The sequence below is a fragment of the Tetrao urogallus genome (genome assembly GCF_951394365.1).
Source record: "Tetrao urogallus genome assembly, chromosome: 12".
Lineage (NCBI taxonomy): Eukaryota > Metazoa > Chordata > Aves > Galliformes > Phasianidae > Tetrao > Tetrao urogallus.
The window spans coordinates 2555387-2570979 of NC_136825.1; the positions used below are offsets into that span (position 1 = coordinate 2555387).

A 15593-nucleotide genomic window follows, 5' to 3' on the forward strand; every position below is an offset into this window, starting at 1 on the left:
CTCCTGTTTAGAAAGGATGGTTCAGCCAAAATTTAACTTGTTTTTCAGGAATAGGGAACTGAAGAAAAAAAAAAAAAAAGATGTAATAAAAACCAACAGGTTTTGACCACCGTTTGGCTGCTTTTTATTTCCACTAAAATGATTATCTATTAATGCCATTTCACAGAGGTAACGGAGTCACACCACGTTATAAGAAACAAGACGATCAGGAAGAGCATCTGTTTTATAAGCATCTACATCAGGTGAAAAAGGCATCTGAAGTGCTGAGGGAGAAAGCTGGTATCTGCTTTCCTCTCCCAGACTGATGTTTTTACACAGGGCTGAATTAACAGATCAAACCTGAGGTGGAAGCTACCCGCTCATCCACCCGATCCTGATAGCTGCAAGTAGGGGCTGAGGCAGTGTTTTTACAGCAGTTCTTTAAGAGCACAAAAAGGCCAAGCCCTCCTTCTCCATTTTAATGAAAAATATACTGAAAATTCCCAAGAGGCAAACCCTGTTTCTTAGTAAACATAAGTGCAAACCCTAAGACAGATTTTTTGCAGCTGGCTTTAAAGCTCACAAGTACAAATCCACAGGTACAATCTGCAGATGACAGAACACAACCACCTCCCTCCATGTGGCAGCTACCAAAGGGCAAGTTTTTGATCCAGGCCTAACAGATGTACACTGAAAAGCAAATCACCCCAAGGCCAATGAAAAACAAATACACAGAGTGTGGTTACTTTGTGGATAAGCATTTAGAGAAAAGGCTCCTCTGTCATCTATCTTGACAAATACACTTTGCACATACAACTGCAGGAACGAGGCAGGCGAGTCATCTATGAGATGCATGCCTCATTTATTTGAATATATGGCTTTGCCTTTTGTTGTCTAGCCTGTGGAGATCACAGCATATACTAATAACCTTGAAAACTTAGGTCTGCTTCTTGCAAAACAATAAAAACACGCCTTTGTTTCTTTCTCTGTCCTCTATTCATATTCATTTCTGACTATTGATTTCCACTTGCCCTTTGTTTCTCTGATTCTTAGCCAGCTCAACTCGCAAAGTATTACCCCCGAGGCTCAAGCCTTTCAAAGAGGATACAGCACTCTCTGCGGTTGCTTTATCCTTGTAATCGAGAAAAGCCCTGTGCTGTGCTCCCTGCCAATTCACTCGTAAAGGAGCTGCATGGAATTCCCTCAAAGCACATTTCAGCTCGCTCACTCTTAGGTTGGGAGGTATGTTCCCCACATACACAGTAGTAATCACACCAGATCCCTCTAATCTGGGACTTAAAGAATCACTTTCAACGTACTGTTGTCCTGTTTGAGCTGAGCCCATTGAAGCCTGTGGTCTTGTTTTTCCAGCCATTGCCTTCTCATTGAACGCTGCTGACTTGTTGGCTTTTGCCAAGTCTGGCTGTTCATCTTGGAGGGTGACATCCTTGCCTGCCTGCTTCTCCCTGTACCGAAGACTCTTAAGGATGGGGATTTTTCCCAGCATCTCACAGCTGACCTAAAAATGGAGGAAGACAGACACAATTATGAGTATTTTTCTTCTTCCAGAAAAAGATGACCATCAGGACACATTCGTACCATAAAAAGAGAGGAACTTTATTATATTGCTGCCATTCAGAGTGCCAGAGCATTCAAAATGTTACTAATTGTTGGCCGGATTCTGAAGTTGCTCCCTAAATACACACTGCGGGACAAAAATAAACATTAGTTACTCTTCAAGCAAGTACAACCAGCAGGAAAATCAAAACCAAACTCAGAGCTGGTTGATTTTGACATTTATTTATCAGGGCACTCTCAGATTTGCATTCTCACTGTTATCCCTTAAGGTTTACTTTGACCGAGGCCCTGTGCTCCTGCTCTGGCAAAGCCTCACATGCCTACAATTCATCAGACCACGAGGCACTTTCATTCCGCAGACCTCCTTGCTTTCTTTACCCCTGAAAACAGGATATCCCGTAGGTTCGGTCATACAATGGGGAGGGACCACGGTGTTAGCTTGCAGCTGGGGAGCATGCCTTGCAGAGGGGCTCCTACGAGTGTGGGCCCAGCTGGAGGCACGTTCTCTGGTTGTGGAACATCACCACAGCCCTCCCTTCTACCATCTGACACCACACACCACCCGCAGCTGCTCAGTGGATCCCACAGCAGTCTGCTGGGCTGGATCACAGAACTGAAGAGCGCCCGAACGCCGCGCTTTAAAACTGTGAACCCTCTCTCCCTCTATCCAGCCCCAGTTCATAAGCAGCTTTTCTGGAAGGGCTCTTCCTCTCAACAGCTGAACCCTATCCATCTCAGGCATGAGATGCCCCGGGCTGTGCTCAGCGACTGGCAGGAAACACAGTGGTTCCCTAGCTAATGTGGTCTAGCTCTTGGCTTGCAGACTGCAGTTGGAAGTAGCAATAATTCGTACTTGGCTGCTGGACAAGCAGAACATCCATCAACACAGGATCCAATTCTTAAATTTAGGGAGCAAAACAGAGCCTGGGGAAGAGATGCCTGAGCTAGCAGAGACCCAAGCTAATAGCCCACACAGTGTGAGCAAGCCACTCTCACAGGATACTGCATCAAAGCTTAGGAGCCACGACCTCAGCAGGCTGTCCTGGGCTGGCACTGGCATATCCTGGCTGGAATATACCTGCAGATCTCAGCTTAGAGCTCCTGAATTCCTGCTTCTATAAAACAGTCCGGCAGGTTTCCTATTCTGTGAAGCAGACAAGCAAACTTTACTTCAGGCTGAAATAAAAATCCAAGCTTACGTACAGCCCAGCCTAACCTTCAGCCTCGCTAATATACGATCAAACAGCAGAACATGGCTAACAAACACGGGCAGAGGCCACCTCTGCTCTGCCACAGAGCAGACCCAGACTCAAGGTGTTTGGGATCAGGCCCTTTAAACACATAAACTATGACTGAAAATCTCTGTACAAATCTGGCAGCCAGTACAGAGAAGCAAGGGCTTCCTCTGGGGCTTTGGATGACTCTGAAAGGTACGTGGCATTTTCACATTTTGAAGACCTACTGCTCTATGGATTCCTGGATTAATTTGTTTTTCTCACCCAAGAATTCAGGCTGCTGGGTTCAACAGCAAAATCCCCTTTCCTGGGCAATACAGCAACAAACCAATGGCTGAGGCCATCTTGCTTTGTTTTTACCAGACAACAATTAGGAACATTTGCTGTCCTCTGTCAAATTTCTATGTGAAATGTAAGCTCTATGCCAATTAAACCAAACAGGAAAAACATTATTCTCATGTAGCTAACGACTCCTGAGCCCAAAGCAACAACCTTCACCTATTATCAAGTGTATGCACAGTTACTTTCAACCTGAAATTAAACTCAATTTCTAATGCACAGATTGGGTGCTCAGCTAGAAGGATGGACACCATCAAGAGCAAGTCCTCACTACTTTGTAGATTAAGAGAATTGATGAGTAGGGCATTCAGAGAATCAGCCTGGAACTTCCAGTCTCTCAAGGACAGATTGAAGATTTAAACAATCCAATGGTCAGAACACTTTCTCCTCCTACTGGAGAGGCCAGCACTTCTTGGCACCCAACTGGAGCTCCTGTTTCAGGGTCCCTGCAAACTGGAGAAGATGCAGTTGCAATACTATATATGGCTTGAGAAAGACTACAAAGTAATTTTTATAAAGCTGAAGCTCTGATCACAAATAACACCATAAGCGGACCCCATCATTACCTGAAATTCAGCCCTTTGCAGGGACACCACTAAGAACACTCTACAATACTGTTGCAACAAAGGCAGTTGATTTGGTACTTAATTTTATTTGCAATAAAAACATTCTGGAGAGAAAGAAAAAAAAAATTGACATCCTTGGAACTGGACATCATCAACTGACATCCTTCTGCCACAGAAGAATGACAGAGTATTTACCTTTAGGCTATGGTCTAGGAGAAACTTTCAGCTGGATCAAAGCTCTCAAATACTTCCCTATTTTTTGCCCCCCCCCCCCCCCTTTTTTTTTTTAATCAAAGAAAGGCAGAAACTCAGTTTATGTACTCCGAGCATCAATTCAAGAAACCAGTTCACCACCCTTTATGGGGTGCAAGGGGTGAGAAGCAGAAGGGCAAAAGGGGCAGTGGGTGGCACAGGAAGGGACTAAGCTTGTTCTGCTCTCTTGCAAAACACCAAACAAAAGAACGCCTTTGTGGTAGTACAATGTGTTGCTAATTACGACCATGCAAAAAGTATCTTTTGTCTTGTGAGATGTGGAGCTCTGCAATGATTTATTTCCAAGTGGAGAGAGTCCAAAGATATTCCTCCTCTCTTTCAAACAAGCTGCACGTTTCTTGGTGCTGTGCCGGCTGGTCACTCCTCCCTAGCCTCCTTCAGCACTTAAGGCTAAGCCAGGTTGCAAGGGCCTTGGGTTCTGCCTCCAGTAAGTCATCTTAGTCCCATTATATGGAACTGGGCAAGCCCAGTGGCTGAAGCCTCTTTCCTTGCTCCCCACATCCCTCTAAAGTCAGGGCCAAACCATTTATTGATGTTTGTAAACTTTGTATTGAGTGTTGGGAGTTAGTAAAACGATTGGCTTTGGCAATGAAGCCAGCTGAAGAAGTTTCCTATTATCCCTTGACCACCAATTCCCAGGCCACTTCCACACTTCAGCCTTCTGGGGTTGGACAAGAGAAATGCTTGTGGGTCTGCAGTACAAACTCTGTAACTGAAGTGATTCAGGTTAAAAATAACTCCACCAAAGGCAATTAATCATTTAACAATCCTGCCTACTCCCTGCCATGGCTGAGAGAGCCTTGGGGAAAGAGGACAGCAGGGTAGATGAATTCTTCTGGCACACAATTACCAGGCTATGGGAAAGGAGCTGAGAAGGGAAATGCGGCCCCTCTCTGACAGAAACCTGAAGAAAACAGAGTCTGGGATGCTGCCTGCCAATAAAAATCTCCCAGCATTTAACCCTGAGCATCCACTCTCATGGCACCTAGTCTGGTCACAGAACAACAGAGCTCCTGCAATGTCCCTTGCTGGAACATCGGGGCTCTCTTCAACCTCTGTTATTCCAGAAGAATGAATGCAGACACTTTCACTTCTTTGCTGGAGGAAATGAAAGATGTATTTGCCCTCTGACCCAATGAGTAATGCCGACCCCTGACACAGTGCAGGCCGAGCCAAACACCACTTTGATTTCCCTGGCAACAGAGGTGGCACAGTTCTGATGTACCTCAGATGAGGAAAGGACAGCTACAGACCAGAGAAGGTGCCTGGTCTGCTGTTTGATTCTATTTCGCACAGCTACCCACCTGGGTGCATCAGCTGATGCAGGAACACGTGGCACGAAATGGATGCAGCCAAGGAAAGCTGAGAACAAAACCAATCAATCTTTAGTAGAGGAGAACCATGAGCCCTTAAAAGTCCTGAGGCTGGAAGGCCAGGGGCATTTGGAAGATTCACCTCTGCCCGCTCTGAGGGTGGTCTGACCCTAGGCTCCTCAGAAATGCCTCTAGGATAGAGCCCAAATCTCATGTTGTCTCCTTAATCAGTTGCTTGTCTCAAGAAGCACTCTACTCACAGGGGTTTAAAGCATGGACAAAGCCAAGAGAGCTAGGACGGGCCAACACAGTTGAGCATTTTATCATTCATTTGCACAAAATGTCCAAATATGTGCACGCAATCCAAGGGCATATTTCTGGGAGCTGGCAGCCCATGAAGTCTGCTAGTGTCCCTCAGGAGAAACTTATGAAACCCACATTTGGAATTCATCAGCAAAAACTGATTCCACGGACTCTGCAGCAAGGGTTAGATTTGCAAAGGTGTTGAGAAGTCTAACCATGCATAGAAGCCTGCCCTGCTCATGTTTTCCCCTCCCTCCCCCCCCGGAAAAAACACTGCCAAAACCAAAACAACAAAACAACTTTGGCCAAACTGACAGCAATTTTCTTCGGATGGCAACAGTGCCCCTTCCAAAGGTTTTGCCAGCTTACGTATGAAGTTTCTGAGCTCTGACAGAGCTTACTTTACTTTCCAAATATTCTATCACATACCCAAATCAAAAGCTGTTTGTTGTCAGCGTCTCCCTGCTACTGCACACTAAACATCAGATCCAGGGATTCTCCCAGTTTTGGAGACATCGTTTTGGAAACGCCTTCTCCTATTTCTATAAAATTCTCAGTAAAAATGTGATTAAAAAAAACAAAAAACAGAAGGAAATGCTTGCTGGAATGCAGTGATTTTTCCACCAACTTCTCTCATTTCTCTCCTCCTGACCCCAAGTATTTTAATTGGTCTATATAGCTTCAATTTAAAATAAGCACTGCACAAATAACTTCGTAATTGTGACAAACATAACTGACAGCGTCACAGATAAAGATCAGAGCTCCCCATACAAAATACTAAATGAGAAAGTAGTTTCACGGATTTAGAGTTCCCAGAAACAATGGGTCAGATTTTCAAGAAAGATGAAGCCAAATAACTCTCCACTGGCATCCAAATAAAGTTTTCCAGAGTTCTCAGCTCTTAGCAGCTCTTATTGTCCTCCAAAAGCACTAAGCTTTCAAAAACCTCGATTCCAGCGCAGAAAACTTACCTGTATAAACACCCCAGTGTTGCCTTTGTATTTAGATGTGCTTCTAGAGTGTCAAACACTTCATTTGTTAATGTTTTTTTGGTAATAGCATTGCAGCTCTTGTACTTCCTTTGAAATCTTTAAAAAAAAGTTAGCATTTCTGTGACAAAAATCACAGTATGTGTTGTTGGTTTTTTTGCACCTGTTCCCATTCTTGACTCACTGCTTCCTTCCTACACAGCATATAATGAGCAAAAACACTCCAAGAGAACACACATCTCTGGGCACAGAAATTTAGCCTGGAGATGTGCATTTTGTTTACCATGCAAGCACCCTTTTGCCTCTTTGTGAGCAGAAAACAGAGCATACCTATTAATGGCTATTTATCCTAACAGCTTCAGAACAGGACACTCTTTGCAACAATGCTTAGCAGTAATCCCATGTTTGCAAACACCTTTAATTCAGTTCCTAAGTCATTGTCTTGGCCTGATCCAGCTGAAGGACTCGTTTGTTTTTGCAAGGCATTTTACACATCAACCTCTTAGAGCAGTCTGACTACTTCATGTTGACAAAACACCATATTCAGAAGTGAGGCATTTATCTACTCACTATCTCGAGGTTCATTTAGTTTTGCTGAGAGAAAGAGGAATACAACAGCAAAGCCAGGATTCAAAGGAGAAAAGGATACAGAGAAAAGGATGAGAAAATGAGGTAGAAGCATCCAGGAAAATCCGATGGACAAACACTTAAAATAGCCACAATCAGATCCTACATTTTTAACACCCTGACAATTGCTTGGACCTCCCAGGATTCTCTGTGCAAGAACTGATCATGGTTACCTCCACAACCACAAACAAGATGTATGCAAGCTGTTCAGCTCTCTGTGCAAGAATAACACTAGATTCTTTCTTCACACAAACAAGACACGCTGTTCTCATCCCAGCACAACAGCAACATTACAATCATCCCCACTCCAGTATTCTCCAGTATTTTTTTTATCTAATCAACACCAGCTCTGAAGAACAGCCAAAAGCTGTTTTGTGTTAAATTAACACTCAGCATCTTTTTTTTTTTTCTTCTTCTTCCTTAAAGTTCAGTCGTGTAAAGTGCGTTGTTCATAGTGAAAGCTGGGTCAAATCCAGAGAGCTGTATTCTTTAGACACCACCACTAATTTTAGACACAGCTCTGCCAAGCAGCTCCTCAAGCTTCAGATGCAAGCCCAAAGGAGTTGCAACAAATATTTTGTAAGCTTTTGAGTAATATATGGTAACACTGATCTTGACATTTTCTCTGCAAAGGGAAGAAGAAATGCTAAAGTAGTGCTGAATTTGATACATTGCTCGGGGACTGACTTGACTTTCCACTAGCAAAAACTACACAGTGATTCAAGGGCCACTGCAAGAAGCTGATCCCCAGACCTTTAAAAAACGTCACTTGCAAAGGGAAGGAGACAGGGGAAAATAAAAACATGGGGGAAAATAAAATCAGCAAGGCCAGTTACTGAGGCTCCACTGACACCAAGAAAGACTACAATCAAAAGTATGTTGGCAACTCCATCCATGTTGGATAGAGCACAAGGAGTAGGCCTTGAAAACAATTACATTCAGCAATATCCTAAAAAATCATGATTCAAAAATAATTCAGTGGAAAAAATGCACTGGTGTAGAAGCAGCTTCCATTTGTTTATTTAATTGATTTTAACCTCGAGTCCTCAATCACAGTCAGGGTAAAATACTCTCCCACCATAGGAATAAAAATAGTCCTGGCTGCAATTGTTTGTTGTAGATATGTCACCTTAACAAATCTAACTCTTTTTACTTTGTTAAACTCTTGCTAACCAACAAACAATTCCCCTAAAATCATTCACTAACGTTTCCTGAGTGGTTTCTGCAAAATAAGGGCATACTATTCATCATTTTACCCAACCAGGAAGGATTGGGTCTGTTCCCTAACCAGATGATTTCTGAAATGAAAATCTAACGACAAAGAAAAATGTTTTCCCCATCATAAATTTACAGTGGAATAATTTAGGAAATGCTTTTCTGAAACCATTTGTGAAACGGCTGAAGTTTCTGACAACCTCTGGGGAAAAAGAACAAAAAAACCAAACCACACAGCACAATAATTATCAGTAAATACTGATATGTGATTTCAAGTGGTATCAAGGCACTGTTCTTTCACCTGAAAATAAGCTCCAGACACAAATTCATCTATCCTTTAGAAGCCAACTCCAGACATTCATTAGGTAAACCACTGCAAGCCATGCTTTTCTTTTACAAGCAGAGCAGCACATATTCTGCTGTTTCCCTCATTGTCTAATGCCATAAAGCTATCTCTGAAGTACTGCCTCCAGTAACTGAACACAGCCAATTTTAAACAGCACTGAGGAACACAACACCTGAGGAGTGGAAGCCTCTCAGCTATGAAGGCTATCACACTGCAAACAACTATCAGAGATATCTGTCTTAAAAATGACTCTCCTCCTGTAACTCATTTGACAAAGTAATTCCAGCTTCAGAAATACACTTCTCATCACTGTGATCATTTAGAAGCCACTCAAGATGTATGCTGTTTTTTTGTTTCATCTTACCACCACATTTGTTATTCTTGCAAGTATCTCTAAATCACTAGATGTCTTTATATGTGATTTTCCTTAAGGAATTAAAAAAAAAAAATAAATGAGGGACTTGTCAACAGAATGTTGGTAGCAGGGGTAACTTGCCTTATGCCATAGTATTCCACGTGGTTTTGGTCGTTTGCAATTAGTCTTGATAGTTCTTGTTGGTGTGAGTATGTAATCAACAGTTAAATCGTGGTCACCAAGGAGCTCTTCTGCTATGTCAACTACCTACAAGAAACAAGAGGTTTGTTAAAACCAGATTCGATAGAACTATACACAATCCTGCTGTCTTTCAACATACAAAAATCTGTAAGTGACAGCAGAAACAGAGTGCAAGTGCTACACCTAAATAATTCCAAATCTCTCTTCCACCATTCACAGAATGGCCCAGGTTGGAAGGGACCTCAAGGATCACGAATCTCCAACCTCCCCATTTAACACTAGACCAGGTTGCCCGCAGTTCCAATCTGTCATTTAAGAGTGGATATTTTAGCTTACCTGGCAGTCATGCACGATAGTAATTACAGGTGTGTCCTCTGTCACTGCTCCCATTGACACCATCATTGCATATTCCATGTCTGCATAACCTTCTCCTTTTCCAATTCTCCAACCTAAAGTGCACGAAGCAGAAGGTGTGAGTAACCAAAACATCACAGTTTCTAATTTTACTGGAGGCCAAAATAGTGGCCTGCATGCTCTAAACCACGCTGCTGCCCGTTAACATTGACTCTGTGTGACAAATCCCTGAACCCAATCCAACCAGGAAGAAAAAGACAGAACTCAAGACCACAATTAACATTCAGTGAGATTTTTGGGTCCACCAGAAAGTAGATATAGCCTGCTGACATTGTGAATCTCACAACCTCCTCCTGCAAAACTTACAGGACTTTATCTTACCTTTTTCAGAGACAGCCACTGATCCTACAACAACCAAGTCCACTCGTGCTTTCCCATCGAGACCTACAGGCACACTGTACTCTTTTATGCCCTGCAAGAAAAAGATAATTTTAGGTTCACAGAGTGCAGACTTCCAGCCAGGGAGGCTGAAAGCAGGAGCATGTTGATAAATGCAAGTAACTACCCATGTTCCAAAGTGTTTCTTCCATGTATAGCCAAGTTGCAGATGGCTGGAAAGCTACCCTCTAGGGAATCCTAGAATACATTTTCTACTACAGTGAGAAGCATTTTGGCACGCTTCAGGGAGAGTCAAAAGAGGTGAGCTCTTTTCTAAGCAAGGTTACTTATTTAGGATCAAAAGCTGGTGTCTGAAACCCTCGATTCAGCAGCTGTTTCTGAAAATGAGGGCAAATGAAACTTCTTACCCTACTACAACTAACTGGAAGTCACAATACATAAATTTGTGTCCATGAGCAGTACCAGAGCACTGCAACTTCTTAAATAAGCTCTCATGTACAAGTCACAGGTTAATTCAGACAGACAGACACAGCCTCAAGATGTTAAACTGTACCTAAAATTTACTGAAGCACAACCAGATACAGATGCTCTCCATTTCACACTATATATGCTGCACTGCTGATTTCTCCAGACCTAAATCTTTAGAAGCACATTCCAAATCTCCCAACACGTATCCTGAGGCTGCATTCCTCAACACTTTGCTGTGTGATCAATATTTAGAACGCACCACTGTCAAGCTATCCTTACCAACAATTTCCTAACTAAAACACTAACGGTGAGCAGAAAAATATTCCTAACAAGTGAGAAGAAAAACCTTCATAGAATCATAGAATTATTTGAGTTGGAAAGGACCTTTAGTTGAACCTTACACAATCCTACCATCCTTTTTAAAACTCTCCTTGCCCCCTCAATCCCTTCAGGCTCCTCTGTAAAGGAGACATCCTAATAAAACCGTGTCTAGACTCACATAAATGAAAGACAGTGTTGTACTTCAGCTTTCACACACGTGCTACATAATACCAACCCTCCTCAGACCAACTCAATCTTGTACTAAGCTAATCCTTACAGTAAAGAGCCAAACATTTTCAGCGTGGATTGTGAAACCTAAAGGATGGGCAATGTTGGCATGACAATCAGTAATAACGTTCATTGCCCACTTCACAGCAGTGTGGTAAGAACTGTTTGCAGTGTGCTTTGTAAATATGAACTGTTAACAGCTTTTATTCATACTGGGGGAAAAAAACACAGTCATGGAGGTAAGATTATAGCTCAGATACCAGGCCTGAAACAACAGAAAGGTCTCTTTCAAAAGTGCTCTTCAACGCTGAAAAGCTTAAGTAGTTAATGACTTTAATAGACCTTCCAACAAAGAAAGTTGCTACTAATTACCATTCATTTACAACCCTCCATTGTACACAGGATTACTCTAGAACTGCTGCTAGCAGGAGATAAACTGCAGACTGTTACATTTTCACATCAAATAACTATGCATACAAAACAACACAGGTTTCTCTGCCAAATGACTTCAGCCGTACAGTACGACATTTTAACAGCAGAGGGCAGCAACATACTGCATTTCAAAGAAAACTGTTTTGTACTTCATTATTTTTGTACTTCATAGAATCACAGAACGGCCTGGGTTGCAAAGGAGCACAATTCTCATCCAGTTCCAACTCTCTGCTATATGCAGGGTTGCCAACCAGCAGACCAGGCTGCCCAAAGCCACATCCAGCCTGGCCTTGAATGCCTCCAGGGCATCCACAGCCTCCTTGGGCAACCTGATCCAGTGTGTCACAACTCTCTGTATGAAAAACTTCCTCCTAATATCCAGCCTAAACCTCCCCTATCTCAGTTTAAAACCATTCCCCCTTGTCCTTCAGTTGAGGCAAAACACAGAACTAACAGTTCTTTACACTTCAGAGTGAAAAAGAATTGATCTCTCCTACTTATTAACTCTGAATCTTTTAATCAACCAGATCAGGTAAAAACTAGAAAAACTAAAACATTCCTTGTAGAGTTTACTAACTCAAAACTGCCAAAAAAAATCATAGATGGTGGATGCACCACAAAACCAGAAACAAGATATCAGTTGAACAATAGTTCAGGTACCATCTGGTATTCCAATTTCTAGTTGGACCACTGTAACACAACACTCTTCCAGATGTTAACTCAGACTTGGCCTACATTGTGTTCCTACCTGAGATGTAGCACATATCCGCAGTGTTTCCTTAGCTGCACCTGGAGGTGGAACAATCTTATTGAACAGCCCACTCCTCAGACGTGGTGTCGGAACCAACAGAGTTTTCCTTGCCTGTGGAACAAAAGGAGTTACCACCTTAAAAAGAACTGGGTCCGTTTTACACCAAAGAAAGGTTGCTACTCTCCCATAAACTTCTATGTGGCCAATTGTCTCATTTGCTCTGAGCAGTTAGCATTGGTGACCACGTAGTGGTTGTGGATGAATCCTTTTCGCTACAGCAAAATTTCAGACATGGTTTTATTTAAAAAAAAAATAAAGGTGGGAACATAGTTTTAGTCTAAAGCACACGTTCATAGATATGTTACTCATAATAACAAGCTAGTGAATACACACATCTGATGCACATCTGTCCCTGTGATAAATCTAAGCCAATCTGCAGCAAGGCTAACCTGATGTGTTTTTAGGAATTAGAACACAAAGACGAGGAAACAGCTCCACAAAAACATTCTAATTTACCAAAACAACATGTGCACCTTGGTCACCTGCCAAAAAGGCAAAGATATGCTTTAACGAGCAGCCTTGTGAAGCTGAGGATGGGTAAAACTCCTGCAGGAAAACTGGGAGTTGACCAAGAGGTGCTGCCAAGCACTGCACTGTTGCCCTGCTCTCCTTCTCAAGGGCACAAAAGTGCTGTTACCTGCAGCGCAGCTAGCCGAACGCCTTCCAAAGGTTTGTCTGGGTCCACTTTGATTTCACTTGCTCTGTTGAACAAATCAAGCTCTTTAATAGAGCAGCAAGCCTGATGAGACCCCTGTGTGAAGACAGGAATCAAAAGAAAAGAGAATGCATTCACTTACTTCCAGCGTTAGAAAGCGAGCATTCTTCTGGGGAGCATCAGGGTTTACTTTTACAGTACTGGCAGCTTTGAACTCCTCTAAACCCAGAAGCCTTGTCGCAGCATGAGGGGCACCCTGTTTTCATAAGATATCAGCACATCACCAAGGAGCTCAAAGCAGAGAGGGGAAATTTTTACTCTTCCATACAGAGGCTGATTTTAAATATAAGGGACACGCTGCTAATTTTGTGACACTTTCTGTGAGAATAACAAATGTCAACAGAGGCTGAGGACTTGACTAATACGTTGCAGGCTGCTGCCAAAAAATGGGATCTGGGTACTCCCTCTGTCTAACTTTGCCCCCATTCATACCTGTCTCAAAGCTGGAGTGTAGCTGTCCATTTTAGTCAATGAATACAAATTTCTTTAAAGAGAAGCCACAGGCTGTTTCTAAATGAACAACTTTCTGGACAAGGCTCTCTTTACTATATTAAATTCAGAAAATTAAATTCTTAATCAAATGAGCTGCCAGAAATTGCAAAGCACGCACTCTCCCCACTGAGTGTTTTTACATCTGATTTCTTCTTGCTTTAAAGAGCAATAGAGGCTCCCTCCACCTACTTCAGCACCCATTCTAACACGGTGCTTCTCTACACCTTGATCAGTTTGGTTTGTTTTTTTTCCTACCTTAAATCTATTTTGCTCTTTCAGCAAAAGGGAAGCTAATGCCCCAGTGCTGCTCATGGGCCAAAATACCTAGCACACAGCCCCACAGTGCTAGCTGGTCACCCCTTCTTGACTATACAACAGACACAAGGGTGCTTTGAGCCCACATCAGCATGCTCTATCCTCCCAGGAAAAACCCTGGAACACACACAACCTCAGCTTTCATAATGCGATTTGAGTTGGAAGGGACCTTTATAGGTCACCTAGCTCAACTCCTCTGCAATGAACAAGGACACCTACAGCTAGATGAATGTCTCCAGGGATGGGGAATCCATCACCTCTGGGCTACCTGCTGCAGTGCTTCATTATCCTTATTGTAAAAAAGATTTTCCTATACCCAGTCTAAAACTCAGCTGTTTTAGTCTGAAGCTTCACCCCTGTGCTGTGACCACAGATCCTGTGCTAACGAGCCTGTCCCACTCTTTCTCATAGCCCCCTTTAGCTACACGGCTCTCGGGTGTCCCCAGAGCCCTCTCCTCTCCAGGCTGAACAGCCCCAACTCCCAGCCTGTCCTCATAGTGAAAATGCTCCAACCCTGATATCATTCATGCTCTTCCTCTTGACACAGCCCCACGTCTCTCCCGTACCGAAGACTCCGCATCAGGACGCAGTGCTCCAGCTGAGCACAGAGCAGAAGGGCAGGATCACCTCCCTCGCCCTGCTGAAGGCCTGGGGGCGTGAAATTCATACACCTTCCCCATCATAAACGCGCTCACCTTAGCCAGAAGGCGGCTTTACAGCTCTCTGCCACCCCCTACCGTCACTCCGCACTCGCACAGCCCGCAGGTCTGCGCCTGGTGGGACCGCTGCAACGCTGCGAGCCTCCGTACCTTGAAATTAGGGATGCGGTGATGCACGGGCCGTGGGAACTCAGCCAGACCGCTGGCCTCCAGGTAATCCCACACCTTCTCCCGGATGTCCCCCTTGGAGGCACCTGAAGAAGGGCAAAGCTCACGTTGCAAGCGGGCACCTCGCAGCCGAACCCCTCCATACCTTCCCGCCCCCTCCCTCACGCCCAACTGTCGCCCCCCAGTGACGTCATCAAAGCGCCCCGCCCCTCGGCCCGCGCCCCGCTCACCCGCGCGCAGCCGCACGCCCTCCTGCATGGCGGCGAAGCCGAGGGGCGGTTCCGCAATTCGCCCCGCCCACTTCCGCTCCAGGATACGGCGGCGTGGAGGGGTCAAAAAGGCGCGAAAGCGAAGGGCGGTGATGGAGTTTCAGGGCTTTGAGTGGGGCAGGGCTGGAAGGGAAAGGAGGGAAGAATGAGCGCCCCAAGAGGAAGCCCCTGACTCAGCTCCTCCTGCAGCAATAAGCACTATGGTCTGCCCTCAACACATAGCCCTGAACCCCCTCAGTTCCAAAGGGGACTGAGGTCAGATTGGGAATTTCTGTGTAAAAAGCGAGGGCGCAGGAAGAACACAGCTTTTCTTGCAATCTGAGGAAAACAACAACAAGCAAACAAACAGACAAGCCACATTTAATAAAATAAAGTCTTGAATCCATGACTATGTAGTGTAACATTGTACCCAGCCTCTGTGTGGAACCCCAGGTTTACCCACTCCCACAAAGCATGCTTCTTGCATGCATTGAATGGGACACTAAGTGATTTAATGCCTCAATTTATGATTTACAGAATTAATGCATTCAACCATTACGTTGTAAAGAGGCTGGGGCTTTCCCATTCTGCCCAAGCCCGCAAAGAAAGACAGTGGAGCCCAGGATCTGCAATGGGGTGCATTTGGGAAGAGCCTTTTGCTCCC

General features: G+C 44.0%; 1 protein-coding gene across 1 annotated transcript; it reads right to left on the minus strand.

Moving 5' to 3' along the window:
• Positions 1–982: 982 nt before the first annotated feature.
• On the minus strand, positions 983–14939 carry MTHFSD (methenyltetrahydrofolate synthetase domain containing; the record flags this gene model as incomplete). Its single annotated transcript, XM_079541419.1, has 8 exons — positions 983–1498; positions 9260–9385; positions 9656–9768; positions 10055–10145; positions 12270–12383; positions 12970–13083; positions 14664–14767; positions 14912–14939. 8 exons carry the CDS (start codon positions 14937–14939, stop codon positions 983–985), a joined length of 1206 nt encoding a protein of 401 aa, XP_079397545.1.
• Between the last annotated feature and the right edge of the window lie 654 nt (positions 14940–15593).